The following is a 23,244-nucleotide window of genomic DNA, read 5'->3' as shown; positions in this document are numbered from 1 at the left end:
TCAAACCTGGGTCTCCCACACTGCAGGCAGATTCTTTACCATTTGAGCCACCAGGGCTGCCCCTTGCCCCCCATCATTTGACACTCAGTCAGACAAGAGGCATCTTGAGCTGAAAGATGGCCCCAGTTTTCAAGAGAAGCTAGAAATGTTTTATGAAACAACAAAAAAACCCCTCTATCCACAAGCCTTCAGACTGGATTCAGACCACAGGTTGCCACTTTGCAACATCTGGCTTAGAGGTTAAGTGCAGATGCAGGCAGATCTGGGGGTTGGTTCTGCCCTTGGGACCTGTGTGACCCTAGACGAGTCCCGCACCTCCCTGGGCCTCCTAGCTTTAGCAGGGCTAACGTCGCCCTCTAGAGGTGGCGGTGAGAATGCAGCGAGGCATGGCCTTCTTGCATTACGTCTTTGTCCCAACTTCTGGGGCGTCTGGCTGCCTGCAGGCCCCCTCACGACTGCTCCCTCCCTGCCCGGTCCAGGTGTGGAAGTATCCTAAGGTGTGGGAGGGCTTCATCAAGTGCTGTCAGCGCACCAAGCCCCAGAGCTTCCAGGTCATCCTGCAGCTCCCACCCCAGCAGCTGGGGGCCGTCTTTGACAAGTGCCCAGAGCTCCGGGAGCCCCTGCTGGCCCACGTCCGCTCCTTCACCCCCCACCAGGTACCCCCGGGTGTGGGGTGGGTGGCCCCATGGGTCCAGCCCTGGGGGACTGAGGCGGGGGGGCGGGGGTGCGGGCAGGGGCACCCCGGCAGTGTCACGAAGGTCCTGGGGTCTGGAGAGTCAAGGACACCTAGGGTCTGAGTGGGACTTGGGGAAGGGGGTTGTCTCCGGGTCAGAGCTCTCCACAGCGCCCCCATCTGCTTTTCCCCTAGCAAGCGCACATCCCCAACTCCATCATGGCCATCCTGGAGGCCAGCGGCAAGCAGGAGCCAGAGACTAAGGAAGCACCTGCCGGGCCCCTGGAAGAGGTGAGGGTCTGCAGCCCCCTCCCCAAGCCAGAAGTGCCCTGCGCCCCTCCTCCTACCCACACCAGCCCTCTCTGCTGTCTGCCTCAGGGTGGTTTCCATCTTTTACCCCACCATCCCCTTGAGAGCAGCCTGGGTCTTGGGTCCCAGCCATCCCTGCGGTTTTGTGTGTCGCCCCGCACCTCCAGGATGACTTAGAGCCTCTGGCCCTGGCACCACCTCCTGCCCCCCGACCCCCTCAAGATCTCATCGGCCTGCGGCTGGCCCAGGAGAAGGCCTTAAAGCGGCAACTGGAGGAAGAACAGAAGCTGAAGCCTGGGGGACTGGGAGCCCCCTCCTCGTCCTCGTCCTCTTCCTCGGCGCGGCCAGGCCCCCCCCAGCCAGAGGAAGCCATTGATTTCCGGGAGGAGGGGCCTGAGTGTGAGACCCCGGCCATCTTCATCAGCATGGACGATGACTCGGGGCTGACTGAGGCCGCACTGCTGGACTCTAGTCTTGAGGGACCCCTACCTAAGGTAGGGATGACCGCCCCAGAGCAACAGAAGATGAGAGAAACCAGGGGCCGGGGTTAAGTGTGTGTGCCTAGTGTCCAAGGCAGGGAGGGGGCGGGAAGGGTAGGGCCTGAAGAAGTACTGGAGATGCGACAACGCTGTCTTTGACCTGCCCCCGCTTCTGTCACCAGGAGACTGCAGCAGGTGGATTGCTTTCAAAGGAGGAGCGGAGCCCCCAGCCCCTCACAGCTGCTGGAGAAGACACAGTGCAGACTCCCAGCCCCGCCACTGAGGAGGCGGGCGAACCGGAGACCAAGGGGAATAGCTGACGGAGCTTGTTGGGGGGCCGGGGAGTGGGACTGGGAGCTCAGGGAGGCCGGGGAGGGGCTTGGCCGACGGTGCTTTGCCTTTAAAAATTAAAAAAGTAAAAAAGATCGCCGGTCTGGGGTATGCGTGTCGTCTCTGATGCCTGCCTCCGTGTCAGCTGTGGGATTGTGCAGAGGCTGGTGGGCGTGCCCAGGAGGCCCTCCAACCCGCCGGGGAAGACTGCAAGCCCCTCTGGCATGGGGCTGCGCCTGCGCGAAAAGCCGCTTCTTGGCCGCGCATCCCCGCGCGCCCTGTCCTGGTAACGGCCCGCCCCCTCCGTCCCTAGCAACCTGCGCAGCTAGCCCAGCGGCTGCTGGGTGCTCACAATACGGGCGACTGATCTGGCCTGCCTATCTGCAAGCCTTCTTCCTGGAAGTCTGCGATCCCTTTGAACTATGGGGGACCCTCCATCTGACCCAGAGCCCCCTTCTCAGCCTACCTCCAGCCGTAGGAGCTCACAGGTCTCCGAGCGGCGGCGCAGTCGGGAACGCACCAGGCCCCCGGTCTCGCCCCTGGTCCCCGAGGAGCTGCAGCAGATACCGCTTGACCCCCAGATCCTGCGCGGCAGTCAGGAGGCACTGTCGAATCAGAGCAACCTCCGTGGCTGGCCACAGAGGGCCAGCCTGACCCCAAACGAGAACCTGGTTTTCCAGGCCGAGGACCCTTATGTGAATCCGGGCTTTTCCGCAGAGGTGCAGCCCCAAACTTACCTGAGTGAGGGCAGGCTGCAGGCCAGCCACAACGCCAGCCTAATGCTGCAGCAGCTACAGCAGGGTGAAGGCAACCTATTCCAGCAACTGGAGTCTGCCTACCAGGGGCCGCCGGCAGACCTCCCAGGCCAGTTCACCATGTACCAGAGAGAAGACCTGCCATTCAGCCAGGATACCCAGCATGGGCCCTACATGAGGGATGACCCCACTCTTCAGTTCTCGCCCTCTGAGCTGGGTTTCATGTCCTTCAATATGGAGTTGCCCGAGCCAGAACCTCGCGAGCTGGCCGTGCAGAACGCCAAGGCCTACCTGCTGCAGACCAGCGTCAACAGCGACCTCAGCCTGTGAGAGAGGGCCCTGGAAGTGGGGCGAGGGAGGGACCCAGGCAGGGAGAGACCTCAGCCAAGCCCCCACCTCCTCGTCTAGACGAGATTGCTCTTCACTGAGAACCAGCGACCACTCTGGGGGCATCTAACTCAGACTGGGAGTTAGGGAATAAATAACAACACTAGTTAGCATTTACTTACCAGACTGTGCCAGCAATTCACAGGTTAACAGCTGGTTCTCATGGCTGAGCTTAGCACATCTGTTCCAATTTTGAAAGAAAAGTGAAAGTCGCTCAGTCCAGTCGGAGACTTTATGACCCCATGGATTGTAGCTTGCCAGGCTCCTCTGTCTATGGAATTCTCTAGGCAAGAATATTGGAGTAGCTAGCCATTCCCTTCTCCAGGGGATCTTCCCAACCCAGGGATTGAACCCAGGTCTCCCGCATTGCAGGCGAATTCTTTACTGTCTAAGCCAGTACTTAGTTACTGCCTAACCCAGGGAGGGAAACAGACACAGAGGAATTAGATCCCACGTGCAAAATAACACAGCTTAGCTATGGTAGATCCAGGATTTCAGCACAAGTGATTTGGCTCCTGAGGCCCTGTTATCCACTAACATTTCCTGCCTGAGAAAGGCATTTGCCAAGGCCATGTAGATGCAGTCATAGGCCCCCATCACATCCTCATGAAGCTGACACTCTAGTGGGGGAATGGACAATAAGTATAAGGTGATAACAGCTAAGGTGAGCGATAGGGCAGAGTAAGGGGGATGGGAGTGGATGTTAAATCGTACGAGGTCAGGGAAGGCCTCTCTGAGGAAGTTACATTTGATCAGGAACCTGAAAGAGGTGAGAGAGAGCACCATGTGGGTAAACTGGAGGAAGAATTGTCCAGACATAGGACACAGAGTAAACTCCGGGAGTTGGTGATGGACAGGGAGGCCTGGTGTGCTGCGATTCATGGGGTCGCAAAGAGTTGGACACGACTGAGCGACTGAACTGAACTGAACTGAGGCCACAGTGAGCTTAAAGGCTTGGGAGCTTGCTGTGTTTGAGGAACAGCAAGGAGGCTGGTGTAACTGGAACCAAGGGAGGAAGCAGGAGAATGAGAAAAGAGTTGGGAGGAGTAGCAGGTCTTGCTCAAGCACAAAGCTGACCCCCATTCCTCCCATGCTCAGAGCCTGCCATGGCTCACCAGTGCCTTCAGAAGAAGGTTCCTGCTTCTCAGAACAGCCTTCAAGGTCCTATGTAATTCAACCCCTCCTCCCTCTCCAAATGTCATCTCTAGTCAGCTCCTACCTCAGATCCTAGAATCTAGTCAAAATTAACCTCAAAATAAATAAATAACCCACAGCTCTGCCCCAACAGCACTCAGCCCTTGGGAGTTTCAAGGTCCCTTAATGGGTCTTTTCTCTTTCTTTTTTTTCGGTCATGCCACATGGCTTGCAGAATATCAGTCCCCTGACTGGGGATTGAGCCTGGGCCATAGCAATGAAAGCCTGAATTCTGACCAGTAGGTTAGAGTGAGCTCCAGTGAGCTCCCTCAAGCCCCCTGTTGAAAAACTCTCTCTCCTTCTTGCCCTTCCCAAGTCAATGGTGGCTCAACCACACCCAGCACTGCTGCCGAATGGCTGCACGCTGAAGAGGCTTAGACGTACAGGAGCTGAAATTAGGCCAAGCGAAAGTGAAAGTGGAGCTGTCAGTCATGTCTGACTGTTTGTGACTCTATGGACTGTAGCCCTTCCAGGCTCCTCTGTCCATGGGATTTTCCAGGCAAGAATACTGGAGTGGGTTGCCATTTCCTTCTTCAGGGGATCTTCCCCACCTAGAGACTGAACTCGGGTCTCCCTCATTGCAGACAGACTCTTTACCGTCTGAGCCACCAGGTGGCTCAGAAATTAGGCCAACTTGGTTTTCAGTCAAGGCTGTGCTACCCCTGGGTGACCGCATGACCTCAAATTTTCTAAGCTTCAGTTTCCTCATCCAGAAAGTGAGGATCATAATTTTCTCTCAGGTGTCTGTGGTGAGAATTCAACATTGCTTTCAAGGGCCCAGCATAGTGCCTGACTCAGGTGAATGGAAGTCATGCTGGTACTGTTAACACTCCAGCCTCCTTTTCCTATCTCAACCCCTTTTCCTCACTCTGCTCCAGCCACAATGACCTCAATATTCTTCCAACATGCCAGGCACACCCTCAGCTCAAGGTCTTTACACTCCATTCTCAATCATGTCATCTGCAAACCATGGTAGTTTTGCTTCTTCCTTTCTAAAATTTTACATTTTCTTTTTCATGTCATATTTCATTGGCTGGGGTCTCCAGTGCATTTTATAGAAATGGTAAAAGAAGGCTCCTACCTTTCCAATCTCATAGGGGAATTATTCAGTCTTTCACCATTACATTTGGTGTGTACTGCAGCTTACACACGTCTCCTCTTTATGAGATTATAGAATATTATTCTATTCCTAGTATCCTAGGTTTTTAAACATCATGAGTGGATATTGAATGTTAGTTTCTCTGCACCTATTGAGGTGATCTCTCATAATCTCTTTTAACATGTTAATGTGATTAATTTTTTTCTGTATTTTTCTAATATAGGTCCAGTCTAGCATTCTTGTTATCCCGATTTAATCATGGTGTGTCACCCTTTAGGGGCTTCCATGGTGGCTCAATAGTAAAGAATCTGCCTGCCAATGTAGGAGACGCAGGTTGCATCCCTGGGTTGGGAAGATCCCCTGGAGAAGGAAATGGCAACCCACAGTATTCTTTTTTAATTTATTTTTTTATTGAAGGATAATTGCTTTACAGAATTTTGTTGTTTTCTGTCAAACCTCAACATGAATCAGTCATAGGTGTACATATATCCCTTCCCTTTTGAAGCTCCCTCCCATCTCCCACCCCATCCCACCCCTCTAGATTGATACAGAGCCCCTGTTTGAGTTTTCTGAGCCATATAGCAAATTCCCGTTGGCTATCTATTTTACATGTGGTAATGTAAGTTTCCATGTTACTTTTTCCATACATCTCACCTGCTCCTCCCCTCTCCTCATGTCCATAAGCCTCTTCTCTGTGTCTGCTTCTCCACTGCTGTCCTATGAATAAATTCTTCAGTACCATTTTTCTAGATTCTGTATATATGCATTAGAATATGATATTTATCTTTCTCTTTCTGACTCTGTATAATAGATTCTAGGTTCATCCACCTCATCAGAACGGACTCAAATGCATTCATTTTTAATGGCTGAGTAATATTCCATTATGTATATGTACCACATTTTCTTTATCCATTCATCTGTCAATAGAAAGCTAGGTTGCTTCCATGTTCTAGCTATTGTAAATAGTGCAGCAATGAACAATGGGATACATGTGTCTTTTTCAATTTTAGTTTTCTAAGGGTATATGCCTAGGAGTGGGATTGCTGGGTCATATGGGGTTTTATCCTTAGTTTTTTTAAGGAATCTCCATACTGTCTTAGTGGCTATATCAATTTACATTCCCACCAACAGTGCAAGAGCATTCCCTTTTCTCCACATCTGCTCCAGCATTTGTTTGTAGGCTTTTTGATGATGGCCATTCTGACCAATATGAGATGATATCTCACTGTGGTTTTGATTTGCATTTATCTAATAATGAGCAATATTGAGCATATTTTCATGTGTTTGTTAGCCATCTGTATGTCTTCTTTGGAGAAATGTCTAAGTCTTTCCCCCACTTTTTGATTGGGCTGTTTCTTTTTCTGGCATTGAGTTGTATGAACTGCTTGTATATTTTGGAAATTAATCCTTTGTCAGTTGTTTGATTTGCTATTATTTTCTCCCATTCTGAGGGTTATCTTTTCACCTTGCTTATAGTTTCCTTTGCTGTGCAAAAATTTTTAAGTTTAATCAGGTCCCATCTGTTTACTTTTGTTTTTATTTCCATTTCTCTAGGAGGTGGGTCCTAGAGGATCTTGCTTTGATTTATGTCATCGAGTGTTCTGCCTATGTTTTCCTCTCAGAGTTTGTTTCTGGTCTTACATTTAGGTCTTTAATCCGTTGTGAGTTTATCTTTGTGTATGGTGTTAGGAAGTGTTCTAATTTCATTCATTTACATGGAGCTGTCCAGTTTTCCCAGCACCATTTACTGAAGAGGCTGTCTTTGCCCCATTGTATGTGCTTGCCTCCTTTGTCAAAAATAAGGTACCCATAGGTGCATGGGTTTATTTCTGCACTTTCTGTCTTGTTTGATTGGTCTATGTTTCTGGTTTTGTGCCAGTACCATACTGTCTTGATGACTGTAGCTTTGTAGTATAATCTGAAGTCAGGAAGGTTGATTCCTCCAGCTCCATTCTTCTTTCTCAGGACTGCTTTGGCTATTCGAGATCTTTGTGTTTCCATATGAATTGTGAAATTTTTTGTTCTAGTTCTATGAAAAATGCCTTTGGTAATTTGACATGGATTGCATTGAATCTGTAGACTGCATTTGGTAGTACAGTCATTTTCACAATATTGATTCTCCCTACACCCGAACATGGAATATCTGTCCCTCTGTTTATGTCACCTTTGATTTCTTTCATTCAGTTCAGTTCAGTCGCTCAGTCATGTCTGACTCTTTGTGACCCCATGGGCTGCAGCATGCCAAGCCTCCCTGTCCATCACCAACTCCCAGGGTTTACTCAAACTCATGTCCATTGTGTCGGTGATGCCATCCAACCACCTCATCCTCTGTTGTCCCCTTCTCCTCCCACCTCAGTCTTTCCCAGCATCAGGATCTTTTCCAGTGAGTCAGTTCTTTGCATCAGGTAGCCAAAGTATTGGAGTTTCAGCTTCAACATCAGTCCTTCCAATGAATATTCAGGACTGATTTCCTTTAGGATGGACTGGTTGGATCTCCTTGAAGTCCAAGGGACTCTCAAGAGTCTTCTCCAACACCACAATTCAAAAGCATCAATTCCTCAGCACTCAGCTTTCTTTATAGTCCAACTCTCACATCCATACATGACCACTGGAAAAACCATAGCCTTGACTAGATGGACCTTTGTTGACAAAGTAATGTCTCTGCTTTTTTTTAAAAGTTGGTCATAACTTTTCTTTCAAGGAGTAAGTGTCTTAATTTCATGCCTGCAGTCACCATCTGCAGTGTTTTTGGAGCCCAAAAAAATAAAGTCTGACACTGTTTCCACTGTTTCTCCATCTATTTGCCATGAAGTGATGGGACCAGATGCCATGATCTTAGTTTTCTGAATGTTGAGCTTTAAGCCAACTTTTTCACTCTCCTCTTTCACTTTCATCAAGAGGCTTTTGAGTTCCTCTTCACTTTCTGCCATAAGGGTGGTGTCATCTGCATATCTGAGGTTATTGATATTTCTCCTGGCAATCTTGATTCCAGCTTGTGCTTCTTCCAGCCCAGCATTTCTCATGATGTACTCTGCATAGAAATTAAATAAGCAGGGTGACAATATACAGCCTTGAGGTACTTCTTTTCCTAATTGGAACCAGTCTGTTGTTCCATGTCCAGTTCTAACTGTTGCTTCCTGACCTGCATACAGGTTTCTCAAGAGGCAGGTCAGGTGGTCTGGTATTCCCATCTGTTTCAGAATTTTCCACAGTTTATTGTGATCCACACAGTCAAAGGCTTTGGCATAGTCAATAAAGCAGAAATAGATGTTTTTTTCTGGAACACTCTTGTTTTTTCAGTGATCCAGCGGATGTTGGCAATTTGATCTCTGGTTCCTCTGCCTTTTCTAAAACCAGCTTGAACATCTGGAAGTTCACAGTTCACATATTGTTGAAGCCTGCCTTGGAGAATTTTGAGCATTACTTTACTAGCGTGTGAGATGAGTGCAATTGTGTGGTAGTTTGAGCAATCTTTGGCATTGCCTTTCTTTATTAGTGTCTTATAATTTTCTGTGTTCAGTTATTTTGTCTCCTTAGGCAAATTTATTCCTAGATATTTAATTCTTTTTGTTGCAATGGTGAATGGGATTGATTCCTTAATTTCTCTTTCTGATTTTTCATTGTTAGTATATAGGAATGCAAGTGATTTCTGTGTATTGATTTTGTATCCTGCAACTTTGCTAAATTCACTGATTAGCTCTAGTAATTTTCTGATACTATCTTTAGGGTTTTCTATGTACAGTATCATGTCATCTGCAAACAGGGAGATCTTTACTTCTTCTTTTCCAACCTGGATTATTTTTATTTCTTTTTCCTCTCTGATTGCTGTAGCTAGGACTTCTGGAACTGTTTGAATAATCCCACAGTATTCTTGACTAGGTAATCCCATGGAGACAGAGGAGCCTGGCGCCCTACAGGCTTTCCATAGGGTTGCAAAGATTCGGACAGGACTGAGCAACTAAACAGCAACAACAACATCCTTTTAAGAATGCTAGGTACCACTTGCTTAGGATTTCAGCATATGTAGTTCTAAATGAGACTGGCATGGACTTTCCCTTCCTCCTACTTTCCCTGAGTTCTGATATCAAGATTATGTTAGACTCATGAAATGTCTCAGGACCTATGCATATGCTGTTCCCTCCAACTGAAACACTCTTCCTTCTAATATTTGCACAGTACGCCCCCTCAGTGAATAAGATCATTCAGATCTCAGCTTAAAGGTCACCTCAGTGAGGCTCCCCCTGGCCTCCCTATTTAAAACTGCAAACCATTTCCTATCCCTGGCATTCCCAATCCCCATTCCCTGCTTTGTTTACCTCCCTATAACTACACACTTTTGTATATTTTACCCATTTGGTTAATATCTGTCTCTATCGCAAGACTGTCAGGTCCATCAGGGCAGGGACATTTTCTGTTATCTATGGTGTCTCTAGTGCCAGGGACAGGGCCAGATACACAGCAGCAAGCTCAGCAAGCTGAGTGATCAGTGTCCCCCACCTCCTACTCCCCTCTCCCTGAGGCAGGTATGAGCACCTGGCGAACCTGCTGACCAAGATCCTGAACCAGAGGCCGGAGGACCCCTTGTTCCTCCTGGAGTCGCTGAACCGCACCACTCAGTGGGAATGGTTCCACCCCAAGTTGGATACACTTTGGGACGACCCAGAGATGCAGCCCACCTACGAGATGGCCGAGAGGCAGAAGGCACTGTTCGGCCGGAGCGGCAGCGGCGAGGGTGAGCAGGAGATGGAGGAGGAGACGGTGAGCGAGCCAGTGGGGAGGCGTGAGTGGCAGAAAGAGCCGGAGTGGTGGGACCGACCACTCAGGGCCTTGAACGCCAGGCTAAGGGGTTTGGGCTTTCTCCTGAGGCCACTGGGGCACCACCAGAAGGTTTGAAGCAGAGGGAAAGTTGTACCTGACTCCAGCGCCACATGGAGGTAGAGGCTGGTTTCTCCTGCCATCCTTTCCTCCTTTCTGCAAAATAACTGCTTCGTGGATATTTTCTGTGAAACCTCCTACCTTCTGGAGTTTTTCAACACTGAAGGTGTCTTCTATCCCTTGGACTCAGTTTCCTTTTTTGCAAATTGAGACCTGCTAACAAGTCTTCCACCCACGACTCATGAACATTCTACTATCCTCGGAATATTTATTTATTTATTATTTTTTTTCCCTCAGAATATTTAATTCCATGATTTTCTTTCCAGGATTGTGTTCAGTCGCTCAGTCGTGTCTGACTTTGTCACCCTATGGACTGTAGTCCGCCGGACCCCTCTGTCCATGGTATTTTTCCAGTAAGAGTAGTGGAGTGGGTTGCCATTTCCTTCTCCAGGGGCTCTTCCCAACCCTTGGATTGAACCTGCATCTCCTGCATTGGATGGTATCTCCTGCATTGGATACAGCATTGGATGATGGCTTAAAATTTGGCTCAAATGTTCTTTCACTGGTTTAAGAAACATTTTGGGGGGACTTCCCTTGTGGATTTCCCTTGGAGAAGGAAATGGCAATCCACTCTGGCACTCTTGCCTGGAAAATCCCATAGACGAAGAAGCCTGATAGACTACATCCATGGGGTCGCAAAGAGTTGGACACGACTGAGCGACTTCACTTTCACTTTCCCTTGTGGTCCAGTGGTTAAGACCCCACTCTTCCAATGCAGGGGGCACAAGTTCCTTTCCTGGGCAGGGAACTAAGATCCCACAAGCCCTGTGGTGCAGCCAAAAAGAAAGAAATATAAAGAAACATTTGTTGGGAACTCTCTGTTTACGAGAATTCTGACATCTCCTAGGCTTAGGAGTGTAGGCTCATTTCATCCCTGAAGCAGCCTTAAGGCAAGTGCCATTTATTATTCCTATTCATGGAGGAAGGACTTAGTGGGCTCAAAACTAGAAAAGCCGGGACGAAGAAGGCAGTGCTGTGTCCTCCAAAGCCTGGGCTATCATCTCGGCCATCTCTGCAGATGCTGTTGGTCTGTGCTCACGTCTCATGCTTCTGAAATTCTAGGATTCTGGCCACAATGGGGTGAGATGCTGAGAGAACCGGGAACGACCATCTAACCAAGGAATGAATGAGCCCTTGGGTGAGCAGAGCGCAGGTGGGAATCCAAGTCTTAGACACGAACAGTTTTTACCTGAAAACACGGTTTTAAATTTTAGATCAGCAGTCTCGAAGTCTCTAAGGAGGCCGCACCGCCTTAGAACTGCACTCTTCCTCCCCGACTCCTCCAGGTCGCACCCACTTCTATCGCCCGTCCCTGATGGCCCCGCCTCCTTAGAACGCTGTGCCTTTGGAGGCTCCACCCTCGGCTCCGCCCCCTGAAATATAATCCTGAGGGAGGCTCTGCCCTCTTCGAAGCCAAGTCACTAGAGGCCCCACCCCTTAGAACTTGGAGGCGGGGTTTCTTTGGTCGCTGTTTTTTTGATGTTTGCTTTTGGAGCTAGAGTTTTTAATATGAGGTTTGTAAAAGGGCAAAATTATTGCGGGTACTTTTCACTTTCCTGCATTGGAGAAGGAAATGGCAACCCACTCCAGTGTTCTTGCCTGGAGAATCCTAGGGACGGGGGAGCCTGGTGGGCTGCCGTCTATGGGGTCGCACAAAGTTGGACACGACTGAAGCAACTTAGCAGCAGCAGCAGTGGCCTGTGCATGATTTTAGGAAGAAAATCGAATTTGTTATTCAGCATTTTGTATTTATTTTTTCTGTATGAGGGGCTCTCATTCCTCTCATTTTCTATTTCTTTCAAATGGAAAGAATTTCTGTTTCTTTTATGATCCCCAACAGCATTTATGGAAAAACTGTCCTTTCCCCGCTTTGAAAATGCCACCTCTACCATTCGTTTACACGTATGTGGACTCCAGTCTGTTTCTGGAGTCCTTGCTTTGTGCCTTGCTCTGTAGATGGTTTTCTGTTCTGGGACTCTCCTGCTTGTTGTGTACAACCGCTGCAGAGCAGATTTGGCTCCCCATCACTGCACTTCTGTTTTGAAAAGTTCCTCACTAGTCTCACGTTTATAGTTTTAAAGAAACTTTAGTATTATTCTTGTACTTGTTTGTCAACAGAGCTCACTTTAAGACAGGAAATAGATGTCACAGAAATGAAGATGAGTGGCTTAGACAAGATAGTTTTTCTCACACCTAACAGTCAGGGGCAAGCAGTCTACGGCTGGCAAGGTGGCTCCCCAGAGAAGGGATACTGAGGGCTATCTTCTCCCCACTCTCCCCCTCATCCCTCACCCTTACTCCATCCAAACCAAGAAAGCACCTTTCAGGATCATAGGAATTTGGGCATAAACCCTATCTCTGACCAAGGCAGTCAGTAAAGCTCACTTTGGGCTGCAGGGACTTGGCCCAAGTAGTCCAGCAGAACATTTCATTGCTTCACTGTGCTGAGAGTGGGTACAGTTGGGGCAGCATTTCCGTGAGATCATGGAGAGGCCCAGCGCTTCCCTCCCTTCTGTTCGGTTATCATCATGTTGACACTTGGTACCTTGCGTTTATCACTTCATGTTTGAACAATGACTACTACAGCCTCAGACGTCATATTTCCACACCAGTGCCCTGAAAGGGGGGTGGGGAGCTGTTCTCAGTATGCCCCCCACCTTTTTTTTTTTCGGTTGAGCCATGCGGCTTGTGGGATATTCATTCCCTGCCCAGGGACAGTGAAAGTGTTGAGTCCTAAGCACTGGGCCACCAATAAATTCCCTCCCACTGACCCCCTTTTTTTAAAAATCCAGGAAGTAAGGGAATTCCACAGCAGTCTAGCGGTTAGGACTTGGCCCTTTCACTGCTGAGGGTGCTGGTTCAGTCTCTGGTTGGGAAACTAATATCCCACAAGCTGGGCAGCACGGTCCAGTAAATCAATCAGTCAATCAGGAGCCCCTCAGAAAATATCTGCTTGCATCTTATTGTCCAGATTGGGTCACATGACCATCCCTGGCTGCAAGGGAGGCTGGGAAAGTGACTGTGGAACTTCTCCACTTCTCCAGCCTGGAGAAAGCAAGCAATGGAGAAGCGGGTTGAGGATGGTCCTGATTCGGTGGACTGAACCCAACGAACCCAAGGGCAGGAATGTAGCTGGACCCCAGGCCAAGCTGGCATTCAGAGATTCCCCTCTGCTCCTAATTTTTTAAATTCCATCCAGTTGCCAGTAGGAAATCTTTTCCTTCAGATCATAGATAGGATCTTTCTGGAAACTGGGAGAAAGAAAGAGGAAGCTTCCACAGTTAATAGAAGAGTTACAGAGGAGGGGCTAAGACTATGGCCTCTGGAGCCAGACCAACCCGGGTTCAAACCCAGCCAACCCACAGAAGTCATTTCTAGGCTGGAGGGCACCAGCTGTACTTTCTCTCCACCCAGTTACAAACTGCAGAGGGAGAGAAAGGAGAGCCTGAGCTGCCATTTTGTCCTCACTTGCTCCAATCAACAGTGACCAGAGGGCAGGGTGACATAATCTGATCATGGTTGGTGAGGCCACTCCATTGCCAAGTGGGTGGAAGACATTCCCAGAAAGAGGGTGATGGCCACTGGCTCATGGGCCAGGCACACACTCCAAAGAGGGTTTCCTTTGCTCATTCACTTAGCTTCCCTGCCGGCAGCACAGTGAGTCTGGGGATTCAGTTTTGACTCTGTCCCACCAAGTTGCTGGTGTAAATGTCGATTAGGCAAAGAAGCTTTTGCCCTGTGTTTTAGATTGCGGGAAACTGCCAGAATCATTTTCAAAATCATGGTGTTCCTCCTATAGAGTATTATTCAGGTGCCGGAATCACTTTCAAAATCATGGTGTTCCTCCTATAGCGTATTAGTCAGGGTGTGCCATGTCGAGCTGAGATAACAAACAGCGGCTTAACGTCACACAGTTTATTTCTCGCTCACACTTCCTACCCATCCAGGCTGGGCTAGGAAGCTCGGCTCATCAGCCACTTGAGATGAATGGTGATGGAGATGCCGCCGTGACTCAGGCTCCCACGGTTGCAGAGCAGGAAAAACAAGGCATAGCAAACCCCACACGGGTTCTTATAGCTCCTGCCTGGGTGTGACCTGTGTCCCTTTCACTCCCATTTCGAGTGGTCAGAGCAAGTGACATGACCACTCCTGAATGCGCAGGGGTGGGGGTGGGAATGTATAATCCCCCTGTGGAGAGGGACTTCTAATATTTGTGAATAAGGAACCAGTCTAGCGTTCACAGAAAGCAAATGCAGTACTTGTTCCTTTTATTAATAACACTGAGCTCACAAATGGAGCTTTAAAGAAAATGGAAATGCACTATACAACTTTAAGAAAAAAAATGCAATACATTTGTCCCCAAATCTTTTACATCAACTATACAATTTAAGGGCTTCCCAGGTGGCTCAGTGGTAAAGAATCTGCCTGCCAATGCAGGAAATGCAGGTTGGATTCCTGGCTTGGAAAGATCACCTGGAGAAGGAAATGTCAACCCCACTCCAGTATTTTGCCTGGAGAATCCCATGGACAGAGGAGCCTGGCGGGCTACAGTCCGTGGGGGTTGCAAAAGAGTCAGACACAACTGAGCAACTGAATACTCACACAGGTACAATTTAAGTAAGCGTCATAGTTCCTTGGCACAGATACCCCTCCATCAGTGGCCAGAAATGGTTGCTTGAGCAACTGGGTTACCGAGTAGTTTAAGTCTCTGGACTCTAGGAGAGTCAGCATGGGGAGCAGGGCTTCAACCTGGTTCCCTCTGCCGTCCGCCCCCTACCCCGCTGCAGGCTGAGACCGCGGTGCCAAACATCATGGAGAAGGCCTTCTACTTCGAGCAGGCTGGCGTGGGCCTGAGCTCCGATGAGAGTTTCCGCATCTTCATGGCCCTGAAGCAGCTGGTGGAGCAGCAGCCCATCCACACCTGCCGCTTCTGGGGCAAGATCCTGGGGCTCAGTCGCAGCTACCTGGTGGCCGAGGTGGAATTCCGGGAGGGCGAAGAGGAGGCGGAGGAGGAGGAGGTGGAGGAGATGACAGAGGGCGGAGAGGGGATGGAGGCGCACGGCGAGGAGGAGGGCGACGAGGACGAGGATAAGGCCACGGACGTCATCCCCAAGCCCACGTGGAAGCCGCCGCCCGTCATCCCCAAGGAAGACAGCCGAACCGGCACCAACAGGTACCTGTATTTCGTGTGCAACGAGCCGGGCCGGCCGTGGATGCGGCTGCCCCACGTCACACCGATCCAGATCGTGCAGGCCCGCAAGATCAGGAAGTTCTTCACGGGTTACCTGGACGCACCAGTCATCAGCTACCCGCCCTTCCCGGGCAACGAGGCCAACTACCTGCGGGCCCAGATCGCCCGCATCTCGGCCGCCACGCACATCAGTCCCCTTGGCTTCTACCAGTTTGGCGAGGAGGAGGGCGACGAAGAGGAGGAAGGTGGAGCCGGGCGCGACTCCTACGAGGAGAACCCCGATTTTGAGGGCATCCCGGTCCTCGAGCTGGTGGATTCCATGGCCAACTGGGTGCACCACACGCAGCACATCCTGCCGCAGGTGAGGGCGGGACTCCAGCCGCCCAGGCCCGGGGGTGGGGGGTGGGGGGGTGTAGAACCAGGTGTGACTCCGGAACTAGCTATGCCAAGCACCTGCTGGCAGCGAGGCATCTGTGCTCCGTAATAGTCCTCCATGCATCCATCCATCCATTCATTCAACAGATATTGGTTGACAGTCCCCAGGCAGAAACCTTTGGGACCAGATGCCTCTTGGAATCCCGAGTTTTTCAGATTTAAAAATGGTGATGTTGGAATTCCCTGGTGGTCCAGTGGTTAGGAGGGGCTTTCCCCGGTCACTCAGCGATAAAGAATCTGCCTGCAATGCAGGAGACCTGGGTTTGATCCCTGCGTGGGGAAGATCCTCTGGAGGAGGAAATGGCAACCAACTCCAGTATTCTTGCTGACTCCAGGCTTCTGGGGGCCAGGGTTTGATCCCTGGTCAGGGAACTAAGATCTGACAAGACAAGTGGCATGGCAAAAAAAGCAAAAAGTACTTATAAAAATAAGAGTACTTTAAAAATACACAAAAATAAAAAGATGACACAGTACACATACCATATATTACATAACATGTCAAGGAGGCACTGGGGCTGCAGCCCATTTTTAAAGGTGTCACTTTCTGCAGCAACACTGAAAAGCCTCTCATCTGTCAGTCAGGATTGCAGCCAAATGACTCATGAAAAAACTTGGTTTTCAAAGCTTTCCAAATTTTGAAAGTGTGGATAAGAGGTGGTGGACCTGCATTTACTGAATGCCTAGTTTGTGTAAACTTTACATACATTTATTTGTCCATTCAAGGAAGCATCTGTTGTGTGCTAGGAACTTTCTTATTCATTCATTTATTCGATAAACACTGATTATGGACTCCGAATAACCGCTTTTCAGATTGCTATAATGGCCATTCCCATTCAGTTGCTGAAACTGAGGTCTGCTATATGCTCTGCACTTAGGTTCACTCATTCATTCAACAGACGTTTACTAACTCTTCAGTACTTCCTTCAACCCAACAATAATCCAATGAGAGAGGCATCCATGACACCCCCATTTCACAGATGAGCAAACAGAGCGCCATATGGGCTGTTGAATGTCAACTCCACAAGGGCAGAGATGTGGGGGTCTCTTTTTCTCAAGGACGTAACTCCAGCACCAGGAGCACTGCATTTATATAGTAAGTGCTCCTTAAATATACAATAAATGAATGGATGGATGGCTCCCTAAACAGAGCCCACAGAGGCTGAGAGAGGAGGGGTTCCCGTCTCACCGCAGCAGCTTTCTCGGCCCATTCTCCCCCGCCCTCCTGCCTGTGCATCTCACCCTGACCTTTACCCACACCTGGGTCCCTGGGAATAGGACTGGGCCCCAGCATCCTGCCTGGCCCTTCACCGCCTCCCAGGGAACAGAGCCTGGGCTGTTCCCTGGGGCTACCAGCTGACCTCCTCCTCCCCACCTGCAGGGCCGCTGCACTTGGGTGAACCCTTTGCAGAAGACAGAAGAGGAGGAGGAGTTGGGGGAGGAGGAAGAGAAGGCAGATGAAGGCGTAGAGGAAGTGGAGCAGGAGGTCGGGCCCCCGCTGCTGACCCCGCTCTCAGAAGACGCAGGTAACAGCCCCACACACAGGTCGGTGGAGGCTGGGAGAAAGGGAGGGGAAGCGGTTCTCTGAGCCTCTGTTAAATTCTCATCTATAAAATGGGCACCCATGGGGTTATAGGAGCGTGTCCATCTTGTGAGCCGTATCTGGCCCATGCAAAGGCCCAGATGGTGACACATGATCTTTTGAGTCCCCTGTGGGCTTGGAAAAAGGGAGCGAGAGCTAGGGCGGCCTCCCCAGAGGAGGCAGGACTTGAGCTGGATATTGGAAGACTGGACAGGAATTTCCTGAGGTTGGGACCTCAGGTACCTGATGGGAGGAAGGAGGAGAGGCTGAGAGTGGGTGAGCAGACAGAGTGAGGATGTGAATGCAGATTTCCATGAGTCTGGAGCCTGTAGGCCGTTTTCTGAGCCCTGGTTCAAACTGATGGCCAACGTAGAAGGGGAATCACAGCGGCTCCCCTGTCAGGGGCCCTCAGGGCTCATGCCACTCTGCACAGGAAGTGAGATAAGTGTCTCCATTGCCTGGGTGTGATCACTAAGGCTCAGAGAGGTGGAGTGGCTTCCTCGGGCCACACAGAAAGAGTGGTCAGAGCCAGGGTTCAAACACGGAAGCCAGAGCTGTTGGTTTCCACAGTTCCCTTCATGCCCTTCCGCTTCCTTCCTCTTTGCTCCCTCCCATCCTTCTCGCCGCCTTCCCTTCTCGGGGGCTGTGCATTGCAGGGGGGCAGGGGGCTGCAGCCCAGTCTCTGACCTCCCTGGTGCTCTCTGCTCCCCCTACAGAAATCATGCACATGGCACCGTGGACCGCCCGCCTGTCCTGCACCCTCAGCCCGCAGTATTCCGTGGCGGTCGTGCGCTCCAATCTCTGGCCAGGGGCTTATGCCTACGCCAGTGGCAAGTAGGTCTTCTTCTAGTTTTCCCCAGCAGAGGGCGCTCCTACAACTTCCTCAGAGTGACGTGCTGGGGCAACCCACTAGGGTGGGCAAAGATCGGATAGGCTCCTTAAGGAAGCCCCTAGGGGCTAATGTCTTCACTTAGAATCCAGGAGTCCCACGAGGATTAAAATCCCAGACCAAGAAATCCCAAACCAAGAGGGTGTGAGCCTCTGGGATGACAGAATGGAGGATCAGAATGGGGAAGGAATTGACTCAGGGTCACACAGCACCTGCAGGATTCAAACCTGGATATCTGACCCCCCTGGCCCAGGGTTCCGTGCTGTATGAGGCATGGAGCCAGAGAGCACTCAGATGTCCCCTTTGGGGTGGCCTTTAGAGGGACAGAGTCTCATCTCTGGGGAAGCTAACTGCTTCCCTAAGTCTCCTGGAGGGTCTTCTCTCTATGGGCAGAAATCTTCCCCACCAGGATTCCCTCACCGGTCATTTCCAAAAGGTCTGCAAGCCAAAATCACTTCCATATCCTCTCACCTCAGTTACACACTCCAGGCGGTCCCTCCGCCTCTCTCCAGCTTTTCTGCTCCCTGGGCATGCACTTACCAGCGCTGTCCACCAGATGGCACGACGACTTTTCATAGCGTTTCCTTTCCCGTCTCAATGATGAACCTGCATGGGGTTCGCTACTGGGATTCACAAGGAAAGGTGGGATTTGATGTAATCTTCATAATTTATCCACATTCTTGGCAATTTCTTTTTCGCCTCCAGAAGCGTGGAAGAGACATACTCGCTTTTACCAATGCCCCTCTGGCCACACCCTGATTTGCCAACATTCCTCTGAAAGCAAAAGATCCAAACTTGGTCTCACCCACCCATCCCTCCACCCCGGAGTCCCCAACCACCCATCATCCACCCTCCCATCCACCACGCAATCAGGCATCCGTCTATCCCCACTTTGTTCTTTATAAAAGACTCTGGAATGTCACTGTTTGCCAGCTGTATGCTGGGCCCCAAGCGCTTTGTTGAAAAAGCAGATATGAATCTGGGAGCAGGCAGAGGAGGCATAGCTGCCAACGGCACATGGAGCCTCACCCTCCCTCACCCCCATCCCCACCCCAGTCAAATATCCGGTTCCAAATGGAGAGAAGTACCACTAGGGAGAGTGGAGGGACAGATGACAGCTCGCAACTGTCATGTCTAGGGATCAAGGAAGGATTCCTGGGAAAGGCAGCCTTGATCTGAAACCTTTGAGGGAAAGAGAGAAGTAACTAGGGGACATTCCCCTTCTTCTTCTTTTTTTTTTTTTTAACAATTCAAATCAGACTTATTCATTTATTTTGGCCGAGAGACTTGCAGGATCTTAGTTCCCTGACTAGGGACTGAACCAGGTCCTGGCAGTGAAAGCACTGTGTCCTATCCACTGGACCTCCAGGGGGCTCCCCAGGAGGACATTCTAGACTGGAGCTTCCTAAACTTCGAGTGGATAGGACTCACCAGGGACTCTGGTTAAAGCGAAGTTTCTGGTCCCCTAGGTCTGTCTGGGTTGGAGCCCAAGACTCTGCCTTCCTAGCAAGTGCAGCCTCCTGAGTGAGGCGCTGGTTCCTGGACCCCAGGAACCAGGGCTGGCAGAGGTCAAGGGTTTCCAAGGAAGCAGTGATTTTTGAAGCCTCCGACAAAGCGATCTGGAGGAAAAGGATTCTCGAGGGAACAGCAAGGCTGTGAAAATAAGGTCAAATCCAAACTGCTCCCCAGGGCAAACTCTCTGGCTCTCTCCCTGTCTCTCAGTCTCTTCCCTTTTCTCCCACTTACTCCTCTTTGCTTCAGCCATTAAAAGTCTGGGGAGAGGTGAGTTGGTGGGGCTGCTGCTGCTACTACTAAGTCGCTTCAGTCATGTCGGACTCTGTGCGACCCCATAGACGGCAGCCCACCAGGCTCCCCTGTCCCTGGGATTCTCCAGGCAAGAACACTGGAGTGGGTTGCTATTTCCTTCTCCAATGCATGAAAATGAAAAGTGAAAGTGAAGTCACTCAGTCATGTCTGACTCTTAATGACCCCATGGATTGCAGCCTACCAGGCTCCTCCATCCATGGGATTTTCCAGGCAAGAACACTGGAGTGGGGTGCCATTGACCCAACCAATTACATCCTTGTTTATTATTAGTCTCCTCCCTCTAGAATGTAGGCACCACGGCAGCAATTTGAATTCTTTTTTTTTTTTAACATTGATTTGTTTTTAATTGAAGGATAATTGCTTTACAATATTGCTTTGGTTTCTGCCAGCAATTCTAATTCTTGTCTAATTTGTTCACTGCTAGGCTCCCACAGTTAGACCAGTGCTGACCAATGTATATAAAATATGAGCCACATATGTCATTTAAAATTTTCTAGTAGCCACGTTCAAGAAATAAAAATAGACAGGCAAAATTCATTTAATAATGTATTCAACTCCAAATATCCTAAATATTCTTATTACAACATGAAATCAATAATGTAAAAATTGTTAATTAGCTACTTTGTATTTTGTTCATGCTGCTGCTGCTGCTAAGTTGCTTCAGTCTGTCTTCAAAATCCGGAGTGAAGGTTACGCTTGCGGTAGATCTCAATTCGAGCTGCATTTTTTTCCCACACCTCGCGACCGGTGGGATCTTAGTTCCCCAACCAGAGATCAAACCCACACCCCACTGCATTGGAAATGCAGAGTCTTAACCACTGGATTGCCAGGGAAGTCCCTTAGGTACTAAATTTTCATCAGAAATACTTGACCTGTATCCAGATTTCACAACATTTACAGTTGAAAAGTAGATTCACGTGCCCAGGTTCTCCCAGACATATTTGGATGTCTTCCAATAAATGAAGTATTGGTTTTATAATTTAGATCAATTAAAATGAAATAAAATCCACACCATCCAACCACAGCAGAACACACATTCTTTTCAAGTGCATATGGAACATTCCCCAGGGTAGACCAAATGATAAATTTAGAAAGATTAATCATATAAAATATCTTCTCTTACCACACTGGAATCAAATTAGAAATCAATTAAAGAAGCAAATCTGAGGGACTTCCCTGGTGGCACAGTGGTTAAGACTCTGAGCTTCCAATGGAGGGGGTGCAGGTTCGATCCCTTCGGGAAGCTAAGATCCCACAGGCCTTGAAGACAAAAAAACCAAAACATAAAATAGGAGCAATATTGTAACAAATTAAATCAAGATAAAAAAAAAATTAGTCCACAACAACAACAAAAAATCTCTTAAAAAAAGGCAATTTGGGAAATTCACAAGTATGTAGGAATTAAACAGCATAATCCTGAACAATCAACAGGTCAAAGAAGAAACCACAAGTGAAATCTGAAAATTAAATAAAATTCAAAATTCAGTTCCTCCGTCTGGCCAGCCCCGTTTCAGGTGCTCACCAGCTACGTGTGCTGTTAGACATTGTAGCTCTGGACACGATCTGGCAGTTAGGAAGATGCCCAGGAAATAGTGAAAGAACAATTGAACAGGGAAACCTGGTGTGCACATTGCACTCTACCGCCCACAACTCTGCAGGCATGCTGTGCCTACATTGGGTCCCACCTTTAACAAAAGTTCAGGCTGGGGTCTTTGAGGGAGGACTTGCCAGCACCTCTCCGCCCCTCCAGGAAATTTGAGAACATCTACATCGGCTGGGGTCACAAGTACAGTCCTGAGAACTTCAACCCGTCCCTGCCAGCCCCCATTCAGCACGAGTACCCCAGCGGCCCGGACACTACAGAGATGAGCGACCCCACGGTGGAGGAGGAGCAGGCCCTGAAGGCTGCCCAGGAACAGGCCCTGGCGGCTGCGGAGGAAGAGGAAGAAGACGAAGAGGAAGATGAGGATGAGGACCAGGATGACTGAGGCCCCCTAGCCCCCTCCTCAAGCAGGTAGCCAGCAGGTTTTCCCTTATACAGACTTATAGCTTGATTTTTTTTTTCATAGTAGGTTTGCTTTCTGACCCTAGAGGATGGGGTAGAAGAGGAAGACAGCTGCTCTAAATAAAATTTCCCCAAGGCATTTGGGTGAGTCACTCAATCATTTGTTCACCACGTCTGTTGACAGGACCTCAGAGTCAGGACTGTAGCACTTTGCTGTGAACCCAGACATTGCCCGGCATAGTCTCTCCCATCTGTTCATTTATTCATTCATCTGGCCATCAAACAACTCTTGAAGTGCCGCCACTGGTCAGCCCAGCCCTGTGCTGGGGACACAGCAGCGACCAAGTGACCCAAGATTTATTCTCCCAGGGCTGGATACTCCACGGGAGAGACAGATGCCTTCCTCAGGGAATGACAACCCAGAAGGGGGAGCCCAGAGGACTGACAGAGCTCCTGAGCTCTGGCTCATAAACGGCCAAGAACAGAGTAGGAAGGCATTCCAAGCAGAGGGAACAGGGTGTGAAAAGATCCAAGAGCAAGAGCGAGTGTGATGTGTTGGGGTAGATGCTCAAACCTCATTTTTGAGACACGGTGTGAGGAGTCAGTGACAACAGATAAGGCTGGAAAGTTGGCAGGAACAGATTACCCAGGGTTGAACTCTGTCCTGAGAGCCCTAGGGAGGCCATGGATGGGCTTTGAACAGTGGTGGGCTGGGCCTGATCGTATTTATGCTTTAAAAAGACCTCTCTAGATCCCAAGTGGAGTGTAGATAGGGGAGACATGGGTCTGGGAGAGCAGAGACAAGGCTGATACAGGGAGAGTCCAAGCAGGAGAGGAGTTTCGACCGAGGCTGCAAAGAGGAATGGACTGGAATAGAGGAATTCAGGTGACAGAATGCAAAAGACTTGGGGATTGTAATCAGGGAGTGAAGAGAAATGGCAGAAGTCTAGGGAAACACTGAAATCTGCAGCCTGGTGACTGGAAGGCATGGCAGTGCTGCCCATAAAATGACACAGGAGAGGAGTGGGGTTTGAAGTAAGATTGTCAGTTTCATTTAAGATCTGTGATGGGAGCAGGAAGGGAGGGACACTGACTATTAGGGAGCTGTTGGGATCAAGAAGAGATTTTGGATTACCAGTGGATTACTGGGACACCTA

At 49.5% G+C, this 23,244-nt stretch overlaps 2 protein-coding genes across 9 annotated transcripts in view; both read left to right on the top strand.

Moving 5' to 3' along the window:
* Window positions 1-1,890, top strand: part of SYMPK (symplekin scaffold protein) — a 33,299-nt gene extending 31,409 nt beyond the window's left edge. For 6 of the 7 annotated variants that reach the window (XM_006067486.4, XM_006067483.4, XM_006067484.4 and 3 more), the window contains 4 exons: window positions 480-656; window positions 869-964; window positions 1,150-1,476; window positions 1,644-1,890. In XM_006067486.4, coding sequence (XP_006067548.3) covers window positions 480-656; window positions 869-964; window positions 1,150-1,476; window positions 1,644-1,781 — 738 coding nt within the window. In that variant the 3' untranslated portion in view covers window positions 1,782-1,890. Of the gene's footprint in view, window positions 1-479; window positions 657-868; window positions 965-1,149; window positions 1,477-1,643 lie in introns of those variants that run through there. The other variant, XM_044930769.2, reaches the window with a different exon arrangement.
* An 89-nt stretch (window positions 1,891-1,979) lies between these two features.
* On the top strand, window positions 1,980-22,788 carry RSPH6A (radial spoke head 6 homolog A). Of its 2 annotated transcripts, XM_006067487.4 has the most exons (6): window positions 1,980-2,872; window positions 9,750-9,984; window positions 14,949-15,713; window positions 17,166-17,310; window positions 18,083-18,200; window positions 21,833-22,785. In XM_006067487.4, exons 1-6 carry the CDS (start codon window positions 2,214-2,216, stop codon window positions 22,068-22,070), a joined length of 2,160 nt encoding a protein of 719 aa, XP_006067549.3. In that variant the 5' UTR covers window positions 1,980-2,213; the 3' UTR covers window positions 22,071-22,785. The 2 variants fall into 2 exon arrangements, with proteins under 2 accessions (XP_006067549.3, XP_044786705.1); XM_044930770.2 differs by lacking the exon at window positions 18,083-18,200 and having other exon boundaries at window positions 21,833-22,788.
* The last annotated feature ends 456 nt before the right edge of the window (window positions 22,789-23,244 follow it).

This window comes from Bubalus bubalis, chromosome 18 (genome assembly GCF_019923935.1).
Source record: "Bubalus bubalis isolate 160015118507 breed Murrah chromosome 18, NDDB_SH_1, whole genome shotgun sequence".
In the NCBI taxonomy this organism is placed as follows: domain Eukaryota; kingdom Metazoa; phylum Chordata; class Mammalia; order Artiodactyla; family Bovidae; genus Bubalus; species Bubalus bubalis.
This window is presented reverse-complemented; position numbering and strand designations above follow the sequence as displayed.

Excerpts from the sequence above, each read along its gene's own strand:
- RSPH6A (XM_006067487.4), top strand. The coding sequence starts at position 2,214 with ATGGGGGACCCTCCATCTGACCCAGAGCCCCCTTCTCAGCCTACCTCC. Across the intron at positions 2,873-9,749 it reads GTCAACAGCGACCTCAGCCT|GTATGAGCACCTGGCGAACC; the intron begins GTGAGAGAGGGC and ends TCCCTGAGGCAG. Across the intron at positions 15,714-17,165 it reads CGCAGCACATCCTGCCGCAG|GGCCGCTGCACTTGGGTGAA; the intron begins GTGAGGGCGGGA and ends CCCCACCTGCAG.